The 11257-nt window shown below is 40.8% G+C and overlaps 1 protein-coding gene across 1 annotated transcript; it reads right to left on the reverse strand.

Annotated features, from left to right (window-relative positions):
• Positions 1-7247: 7247 nt before the first annotated feature.
• LOC147640177 (uncharacterized) lies at positions 7248-8117 on the reverse strand. The gene has a single exon (XM_086824603.1). The coding sequence runs from the start codon at positions 8115-8117 to the stop codon at positions 7248-7250; it is 870 nt and encodes a 289-aa protein (XP_086680729.1).
• Positions 8118-11257: the final 3140 nt, after the last annotated feature.

Here is an 11257-nt window from a genome sequence, read left to right on the forward strand (position 1 = left end):
TCATTCCTTTGTTATCTCAACTGCTATATCCACTTCAACAAACAAGCGGTAAAAAAGGGTCCTCTTCAAGGGATGAGGAATATGAAGAAGTGTTTGTTGGCAAGGTCAAAGAAGTATTGAGCAAAATTTCAAATATAAAGGCTCTTGAGTTTGACAAGCCATTTTATGTGAATCCTTCTATTGGCACATCCGGATGTGCCAATATGATAGATCTCTTCTCTCCATGAAATTCTTATTAATGATGTTTTGTTTATGAAAGGGCCATATCTAGTGCTGAGAAGAATTTCATGGAGAGAAGAAATCTATCGTATCTTGGAAATGAATCACAAAGAAGGCTGTCGAGGGCATTTTGCGTTTAAGATTACATTGTAGAAGATACTATTAGAAGGTTTTGTATGGTGTAAGTCATGTTTCCAATGCCTGAGGATGAGGAGAAGAGTGCTAGAGTTTGAACCCAGGAATTTCATGCTTGAGGATGAGGAGAAGAGTGCTAGAGTTTTAACCCAGGAATTTCATGCCTGAGGATGAGGAGAAGAGTGCTAGAGTTTGAACCCAGGAATTTCGTGCTTCCTTTTAACATCTTTGAGAAGTGGGGTATTGATGTAATTGGACCATTACCCATGACTGCATGTGGGAAATTTTATATACTTACAGCCATAGATTACTTCTCAAGCCATAGATTACTTCTCAAGGTGGGCAGAAGCTAACGCTACAAGAGCAGTCAATGCAAAAGAGGTATCCAAGTTTGTGTATGAAGGGATTTGTTGTTATTTTGGAATTCCTTTAGAGCTCCTCTTTGATAGGAAACTAGGTTTTAGAAGTGAATTGATGGACCATTTATGTGAGAAGCTAAAAATTCAGCATAGGTATGCTACACCATACTATTCTCAATGCAACGGGATGAATGAAAGATTTAATGGGGAATTGATATGCATGTTAAGCAAAATGAGTCTCACGAAAGGACTTGGGGCTTGGAGCTCCCTTGTGCACTTTGGGCTTATAGAATTGCAGTCAAAGAGGATACTTGTTTCTCTCCATTCCATATTCTTTATGGAGATGAGGCATTTTTTCCTATTGAGGTGGAAGTACCATCTTTAAAGTTCTTATTAAAGGAAAGTGAGGAACCATAACATTTTTTCAAGAATAGGCTCCTTACACTACAAGTAGCAAAATTGGATAGGATGCATGCTTTGGAACACTATCAAAAGACTCAAAAGCAAAATCAATAGGCTTGTGACTTGGTTTTTGAGCCAACATTGGAGGAAAAAGAGTTTGCCTTGTGGGACAAGTTTACAATCATGAATCTTATTCCCTTTGCTTTCGATTCCAATATGGATTCAAAAGGAGGTTTAGGGACTTAGTGACCTAGGGATGGATATTAAGCTTAGCATCATGAGACTAGAAAACACTTCTCTTTACATCATTAACAATCTCTTCTTTTGCAAGGCTTCATTGGTAACTAGCTTATTAGATAGATCCATAGGTACAATGGGTCCTTGTAGCTCTTGCTAAGTCTCTTGCACAAGCTTTTGAGCAACTTTTAGTCTCTCAATGCTTTCTAGAGAACTCATGTATTGGCTGAGTTTCTTTGGCAAAGGCTTGATTGCATCCCAATCAGGTCGACTGGCCACTTGTTTCTCTACCATGTCTAGAATCTTATCTTTTAGGAATTCGCCTTTGGAGGAAGAAGATGAGTAAAATCCAAATTTAATGATGAATACTTTGCCATCTTCCTTGATGCACTATAGTTCCTCCAAAGAGGATTTTGTTTTCTTTTTGAGCTTCCTTCATCTTTTCTTCTATCCCTTGTTCTTTTGATGCTTGTGTACATCCTTAGGACACTGGTCTTTTATGACTTTTTCTTGGACTCTTCTCAAAGCTTAGACCTCAGCAAGTGTGTCACTTGCATGTAAAATGTTCATCATCTTTAGAGGTGTGATATGGTTGTTATCCCCTCCTGATATCATAGGATTATTAAGGCAATTTGGAATTGTATGCTCAACCCCACAGACTCAATCCTCAGGCTCAATCCCATAGACTTAGCACCATCTCTGTAGAGGAGAAACACCTCTACTAGGGGTATTAGCTACTAGATGGGGGAACTCCTTTTTCAAGTGTGGCCCACCACACATGTAATGGGCTAATGGCTTTTGAAGCTCTATAGTATTTATCTCTCTCACCCTAAAGGCATAGAAATCCCATGGCTATAAGCATATGTTGGTGCAAGCCTAAAGACATGAGTTAATGAATAGTCAGTTTTGGTAGGCACCAAGTGGCATTCTGACGTTTGAACATAATGCACAGGCTCTGTGGTAGTTATAGATGGTAGTTATAGGATAAGAAAATGACACTCCATGTAACTTAACATAGGGGTCTAAAGTCTCTAGGGGTTCTTCAATGATCAATGTGGTTCCTAGATGCCTCACAAGTGCAAGTCCAGGCACATGAGGGGAATGAGTGGTTCCCATTAGGGTACCACTTCATGCTCTAGGAGCGGCATGTAATCCTAATGGTAGTTGTTGTGATATAGGTGAGGTAGGGGTTGTACAACCATGTTGGCATGATTTGTGTATCGATACTCACACCAAGTAATATTCTATTCTCTTTTATACAAGAACTCTTCTATAAGGAATATTCTATCCTCTTTTGTACAAGCACTTTTCTATAAGGTGATTGTCCCCAAAATAAGGGCACACCTTCTTTATTCCCCTTGGAGAGAGATTCTCCATTTTTCTTCTTAAAAGGTCTACTTGGTGTAATGGACAAAGCGTCTAAGCAACGAATTGTCTCCCTTAGATCTTAGAGTTTCTTTCATGTTATCATCAAAGTCAATGGAAGCCAGAAAACTCTCAACAAATGTCTCTCTTTTTTGCATACACAAGTAATGACTGAGTGTTTTCTCCTTCAATTTGTTTAGGCAGAGTGAATTAGCTTTTGTTGGTTTCTAACGAACTCTCATCTTTCCACATTGTTCCACATCATTTCTCGTTATTCTACATTCTTCTATATCAATTCCCATTGCTTAATCCATATCCAATCATATGTATTCCCATTGTCCTTCATCCAATCTCATCTAGTCACATCATATTACATCTCATCACATCTATCCTCATCACATCTCGTACATTCATTCTACCCATATCCATATCACATCACATCACATCCATTCACATTGCATCTCATCCATTCACATCTATCCCGATTCACATCACATCTCATCCTTTTACATCTATCTCGATTCACATCACATCACACCTCATTCATTCACATCTCTCCCGATTCACATCACATCACATCACATCACATCACATCCATTTCACATCACATCTCATCCATTCACATCTATCCATATCCATATCACATCACATCACATCCATTTCACATCTAATCACATCCATTTCACATCACGTCTCATCCATTCACATCTATCCATATCCATATCACATCACATCACATCCATTCACATTGCATCACATCTATCCACATCCATTCACATTGCATCACATCCATTCACATCTATCCATTTCACATCACATCACATCCATTCACATCACATCTCATCCATTCACATCTATTTACATCACATCACATGTCATCCATTCACATCTCATCGCATCCATTCACATTCATCTCATTCATTACATCCACTTCCACATCACATACATCCCTGTATACATAGCCTCTAAAAGGTTCTGTACAAGACATTAACAAACAATACTCACTCAACACCATTCAGAGCACAGACTCTGATTTATCACGACAGCATAATGATTGCACAAACATCAAGAAAGACATGATAAACACTGAGCAAAGACATAGCAGAACTTCTCTTTCATTCATTAGCAATCAGAATCATCGCCATTCCCTAGATGCAATTGTCAGAGAATAACCACTCGATTCAGATCCCAAAAGGTACATCCACATGTAACTAACCACCAAGCCCTTTGACTAAGGTCTAAGAATTACATAAGAAAGCCCTAGCACGTGGCACAGCCTGGTGGCTAAATTTTTCCCAAAAATTTGACCTGAACCCATCAATCCCTGATCAGCAAAATCTGATTTCTGCAGTAGAACTCTGATCATATAAAGAGAGTGTCTAGAACAAAATGAAATTTTCCTAAAAAGAAAATGCCTAGTGTTTGTCAGTTTTTTTAAAAAAAACTAGTGTTGAAAAACACTGTGGTAAACATTCCGAGCATCACTATGCCTGACCCTGTTGGTCAGTCTGAATCGCTAAGACCTGCTCTTGCTAAGCTTCCATGTCCACTGGAACCTCCTTTGCAATGTTGATCACCGCCTCAGCGTCCTCATCATCTGGTAAAGCTTTATCCATACCCATCAGCAAGCTCACGTGCTCATCAGAGCTCTTTTTCTGAATAGCTCTAGATGTTTGTCCTTCAGTAGCACCTGCTCCTTCTTCATGTGTCTCAAAAAGGACTCTAATCTTCTTCAGCTTCCCTCCTGCAGACGATTTCAACTTAACAAGCTTAAAAGGATTAGAACTAGGACTTTCTATCCCCATCATATGGGACTCCTCTGGCCTGATTGGCCTGATTGTGCCTTTCAGAGCAAAACCATTTGGCATCTTATATTCCAGCATATCCTCTGTTTTATCTACCTTGCTTTGAAATTTGGACTTTTCAGCTACAAGCTGTACCACCTCAGCTTCCAATTGAGCAATGCGCTTCAAATTCACCTCTTGCTCCATTGTGTTCACAACTTCTTTGAGATTCTGGTATGGCTTGAAAACAAACTGCCCAATTCTTTCTGTGATCTCTTTCCATATCACTCATCCCTGCTGAATCATTTCTGATTTGATTCTCCCCACATCTGCTTCAGAGACCAGAACACCTCCTTACAGACAGTTCTTCATGCTCACTTAATATTTGCTCCTTCATCTGTTCTAAGGGTTCCAATCTATTTAAAAGCATCCTATTCTCCGTTTTAAGCTCCACCTGTCTTTCAAGAAATCTTTGCATCTCTGACTCTACACTAGCCTTCAAAGATGTTGTCCATTCTTCAAACAACTTCAGAGACAATCTATTCTTAACCAACTTCAGAGACAATCTATTCTTAACCAGCTGACTAGTCTGTTCAGAGATCTCCTTGGCTGAAGAAACTTTCAACTCAGCTATGTCAGCATTCAAAGCTTTGATCTGATTCTATAACATTTCCACTTCTTGAGCTTTTCCTGCAAGCATTAGTCTAGCTTGATCATTAGCCTTTTGCAACTGCTCTTCCGCATAGGCTCTATTTTGATATTCCCTAATCTTTTCAACTTGATGCATATAAAACTTCCTCAGAAATACAAAAGTATCTCCCACATTTTCTGTAGTGACAATCCAAGACTGCTCTGAACTGGATTTTGCTGCGAATCGAGTCACCTTCGAAGGCATCCCTTGCATCTTCAATAGGTCATATCTTTTGCTGCCTCCTACCACATGTTCCTTTTCAATCAACTGTATCTTCTTCCCCAACTTGGTTTGAGAAGGAGTCGGAGATTGCCCTATCCCAGAGACTTTTGCCCCTAAAAATGGTTCATCATCTTCATCTATCCCAGACTGCAACACAGAAGTTGTAGCCTCTTCCAAACTATAACCTGCCTCCACGAGACACCCTACTGTTTTATGCTCCTCCTCTGTCAATTGTCTGTCAATTGTCTATCCCTAAGTTTCCTCTTCAGAGTCAGAGCCAATGTATGTGAAGAAAGTCTAGGGTCCACAGGCTTTGCAGGTATAGCTGTTTGAAAAGAGTCATAATCAAATAAGGCCTTGAGGAAAGGGCCAAGCCTGCTCTTACTAACTGCTCTCCTTTTATCCTTCTCTCCCACTTCAATCATAATCCTCTAATGTACCACAGTGGCCCCATCCACATCCACTCCTGCCTCTGCTGTGCAGCTAAAGGAGTATAAGATTCCTTTGACATGTAGTCAACCTTCTGAAGTTAAAGAACACGCTCCATAAACCATCGCAATTGCTGCTTCCTGGCGGCCTCTACTATCTTCAAATGATAATAATGTCTGGAGCCCACAGGGTTCCCAAATTCTCTCTCAATATCCTCATCAGAAACTAAATTCAAAGCTTCCAAACCTGGGTTAAAATGTAAGTCAAATACCTGAGAAATCAGAGCTGGGGTTACCCTTGTACCTCCTTTGAGTACTCCCTCTGTCTTTCTCAGCAGAGCTAGCTGTGTGGGAGCATAGATATTGTCTTGCCACTCAGCCCACGCTAATTTTGCATATCCGATCAACCCAATTGAAGTAAGCCACTGAACATTTGCGTTATTCTCCAAATCCATGCTGTACTTGAAGGGTGTAAAGTTCTCCATCAGGCTACCCACAGCAGTAGAAATATCCTTCGTAGAAGTCTCCTCCTGTTGTCCCGTCTCTTCAAAATCCGAGCTAAAACACTAACCACTTCTTTGCTTGGTGCTGAATGCTCTTGCAGGGACCGTCAAACTGATGTGGTCTCCACCTTAGGTTGCCCTCGCTGCATAGCCTGCTTACCCTTCACCATGGCCAACCTCTGCCAAACAGTATTCAGAGCAAGAAGGTCTGGCCTAGTGGTAGAACTACGGGGCATGTGAGCAGGGGGATAAGTAGAACAAAGAGAAAAAGAATGAGGCACACAGCACAATGAGGCTACTGGCTTCTGGAATGGATGCCTCTGAAACGCAGATGTCTCCTCACGTAATCTCCTCTTCCATGCACTGCTAGAACGGACTAGATGAAGTCGTTCATGTCGTCCCCTCACTGCTACGGATTTATAGGGATTCTCATGCATCACGCCGGCCATTACCGCAAATAATGTCGGACAAAAAGTTAAATCAAGCCAATTGACAGCCGACTCGTGCAAAATATATTCCACACCGTTCAAATTGAAAAATCCAAGCGGACTCTGATCCACACACAAGCTCTGAATTTCCTCTGTTCTCTGACCTTTTGCTCTGCCTTGATCTGAACATGTACTCTGAACTACAGGGGGAGTTCCCACAAATGGCTTAAGTCTAAACCCATTCACCCCCTTTGGTACCAATGTTCCAAAGGCATCTAAAAGCATGAAGGTTCCTTGCCCCGTCTTTTTCAATTCTGTAGGGCCCAATGTACCTGAGCTTCAACTTCCCTGGGTGTGGCCCTAACTTGGAATTGTAAAGCATGACCCAATCTCCCACTTTGAAGACTTTGAACTTGACATTCCTATTTACCCAAGCTTGTCTCCTTTTTTGAATGATCTCTGAAACATAAGCACTCATTGCTCTGTCTTCCTCCAAAACTGATTCAGATTGTGTTGTCTAAAGATCAGAGATTCTCTGAGTGGAAGTCTGCTTTCTACAGCAACTCTCAAGCTAGGCACCACAAACTCCATGGGTACTACTGCTTCTAACCCATAAACAAGCCTAAAAGGAGTCATTCCATTGGTTACTTTAAAGGCTGTTCGAAATGACCATAAAGTTGAGTCCAATTTCATATCCCAATCAGACTTGTTGTCCTGAATAATCTTCTTAATGATTTTAAGCAGGATTTTGTTTGAACCCTCAGCCTGTCCATTTGCCTGAGGATGATAGGGAGTGGACTTCTTATGCAAAATCATATGGGTTTGAGTCAGCTCTCTGATAACATCATTCAAGAAGTGTGTTCCTTGGAGGTAGCACAGGGTGGTCTGACATCCTATCTTTAGAATTGGGTTGGCCCAAACCAAACATTCCTTGGCATATGTGTGAGCATCCTTCAAAATTGTTGGCCACCACAGACCTGATTGTAAAATCTTCTTTCCTGTTATCTCCCTTGAGAAGTGACCTCCAAACAACCTTGCATGTGCCTCTTGTACCACTACTGCTTGTTCAAAATCAGGAACAAATCTTCTTATTATTTGATCTATCCCCTTTCTATACAATGCTCTTGCAATGACTAAGAATGGCTTGCTTTTTAGCACAAACTTCCTTTTCTGATCCACACTCATCTCTTCTGGTAGCAATCCATCAGTGAGAAACAGTAACATTTGATCATAAAAGGAGTCAGAGCTCCAACTCTGAACAGCAAACAGATCAGAGTCAGGGAAATAATCATTAACTCCTGCAGCATCCTCCTTACTTTCAAATCTGCTTAAATAATCAGCCATAGCATGCTGATTCCCTGGAGTATGTACTATCACAAAGTCAAATTCTTGCAACAACAACATCCATCTTGCTAACCTTCCTGTCTGTGGTTTCTTCATAAGAAATAACAGAGCTTGATGGTCAACATGGAAGAAGACTTTGTTAGCCAAGAGATAATGTCTAAATTTCTGTAAAGAGAACACCATGCCCAAAGCTTCTCTCTCTGTAACTGAGTAATTCCTCTCAGCTGAAGTTAGCATTCTACTTGCATAGTAGACAGGTCTGAACCAATTCTTGATTTTTGCTTGCATAAGAACAGCTCCTACTGCAATGTCTGAGGCATCAACAAATACATGGAATGGTAAGACCAATCAAGAGGCTGCAAAATTGGAGCTACCACCATCATCTTCTTTAAAGGGACAACTGCTGGATTGGCCTTCAAATATTCCTCTTCCTCATCATCTTCTACTTCATCTACCAGGTGTATGCCTTGTGCCCACAAAGCTCTTTGCTCCTTTGACATAGTTATAGTTGATGTCATGGGTAAAGTCTGTTTCTGGTTCCCCTGTTTCAAGATCACCATATTAGCTCCCCAATCTTGCTTTAACTTAGCCTGCCTGAACCAGGGTCTTCCAAGGAGCATTGGGTAGGCCAAGTTCTCTGATTGCATCCTGAGTGTACTACAAAGTTGACCTTAAACTTCAATCCTGCAAATGAAGATCTCCTGGTTTTTTAACAAACCTAAAGGTTGTAATCTCCTCTGATCAGCCATTTTAACCTGAAAAGGTGCTAGATGCAACTCTTGGCTCCCAAATTGAATATAAACTCAGGAAGTATGTTAACTCCTGATCCACTATCCAAAAGAACTCCATGTATGGACTGGCCCTGATATTTGACTGATATGGCAGGAACTTTGAAATCAACATCTTCCACCTGAATAATATTGCTCATTGAAAAACTACTTTGAGGTGAATCAACACCTTTTCTCTGAAGAATTCTTTGAAACAGCAAATCTCTGAACCCTGGTACTAATGTCAGCAATTGGTCAAGAGAAATCTGAACATGCACCTATGGTGATTAATTAGTGGACATTAATAAGAGGTTTTTACAACTTTGATGATAGTTAGGGAGCTCAATAAGAGCCTTTTTCTGAATGTAACAGAGCTTCATAGAGTGAGTCAACCATAGAAATTTCCTCTTCTCCTTTGTCCTGTCCTTGTTCTTCACAAACCTCTTCTATTTGTTCTGACAATAGTTCTTCCAAAGCTGGCTTCTTCTTGTCCAACTTCCTCTGAACCTTGCTTCTAACTTTCTCCTGATCCACCCATTGAATTGGACCTTTATTCAACTTTGTAGCTCTTGTCACTGCTGCCAAGGCAGGAACCTGTTGTTTCCCATCCTTATCATTTGCATGGACTACACATCCAGAACAATCACAAGCAACATTCTCAACCATATCAGAGTTGCTCTGAGACTGGTCCTCTGTCTGTCTCACTGCATTTAACTATGTTATTTGTTTTGTTGGTTTTGCTGCATCTTTCCTCTCTGATTTTGATCTGCTACTACGGGGCACCTTACAATTGGGATACCCCTCTCTGTCCTATGCTTGCACCATAACTCACAAGCTGGGCCCTGTCTATGGCCCTCTTTGTCACAATAAGTGCACTTCAATTCTCCTCTAAAATCTGATTGCCATGTTTGTTTAGATTGTGATTTGAACTGTCTATTTGGTCCTCTAGCTTGAGTAGGGAAGACTTGATTAGATGAAGTTTCTTCTTGCTGTGCTGCTTTGACCTTTGTGTACACCGAGGGAAACTCTTCCTCTGAAATTTGGGTTATACTAGCAATTGGTTGCTAAATGTCCTTCCTTTGAGCATATCTGACACACTGGTCTGTCATTTGTTAATGCTGAGGCATACTTCAATGCTTTAAGCCTCTTTAACAGTTGTTCATCATCCAATCCTTTCTTCTTCTTTTTGCCCTTATCTTTGGACTTAGAAGATTTCTTCTTCTTTTTCCTTTTTGGCTAGTCGATTCATCGTCTGAATCTGAGTCACTATTATATTCTGAATTATCATCAGAGCTCTCTGATTCTATGTCTTTATCAGAGTCAGAGTCTAGGTCTGAATCGGACCTCTTTTTCTTTTTCTTCTTCTTGGTAACACCCAACCTCTTTTCCACTCTTACTGCTGCTTGCCCAAAGCATCAAAACCTGCAACAATGTCTACATTAGCCACTGTTGATCTGATTGTCTTCCTTAATCCATTCAAGAAATAGGAAGCTAACATTTCATTGGAAAGCCTATCTACTCCTTCCAATCTTCTAGAGAGAACCCTGAACTTCTGAGCATAGTCCTCTACTAGCATTTCTTTTTGTTGAAGATCTTTAATTTTGTTTATGATATCATTGGCTGTTTTCTCCCTTCTGAACTTGGCAAGAAAACTATCTCAAAGCATCAAAGTTTCCAAAATGTCCCAAACCATACTGGCTAAACCAATCCATTGCTGAGCCTTCTAGGGTAGCAGCAAACTGCCTCTTCTTCACCTCTCCCCCATAAAGTGTGTCATAGCCACTAGCCTCCTATCTTGTTTGGAATTGGGCTACATGGCAGTCAGGGTCCACCTTGGGTTTTCACCTGAACTTTGCTAATCTCACCTTTGGGTTCTGTGCTGGTGGATTTTGAGGATTCATTGGCTGCCCCTCTAACTGGCCTCCTTGCTAAGACTAGTAATGGTTGAAATTGCAACCTTCTCCTACTACTTCCCATGATAGCTCTGTTCAGCAAGGTTTCTCCAAGAAATGTCTTGAAAGTGCTTGAGAATACTGGTGGATTTTGAGCATCCCCAACACTTCCTGCTTTTGCATTAACATTTGAATCACTATTTAAAATTGGAATGCCCGAATCAGATTCAGATTGTACCGAACCTGTCGGAATCCCTTCTCCTGGAGCAGCATCCACAAACTGATCATGTACTTCTTCCTCATCATCAATATCCTCTGCTTCTTGATCCAATGTTTCCTCTTCTACATCTTCTTCCAAAATAGTTTCCAATGGTCCACTTGTCCATGGAGGAACTTCATAATCTGAATCATAATCATCACCTTCTTCGTCATCATTTCCTGCTTGTTAAAGCAGCATCAGCATCTCTGGCCCCTAACCTTG

Source organism: Cibotium barometz, chromosome 3, assembly GCF_041138505.1.
Source record: "Cibotium barometz isolate CiBa-2024 chromosome 3, ASM4113850v1, whole genome shotgun sequence".
Taxonomy (NCBI): Eukaryota; Viridiplantae; Streptophyta; class Polypodiopsida; order Cyatheales; family Cibotiaceae; genus Cibotium; species Cibotium barometz.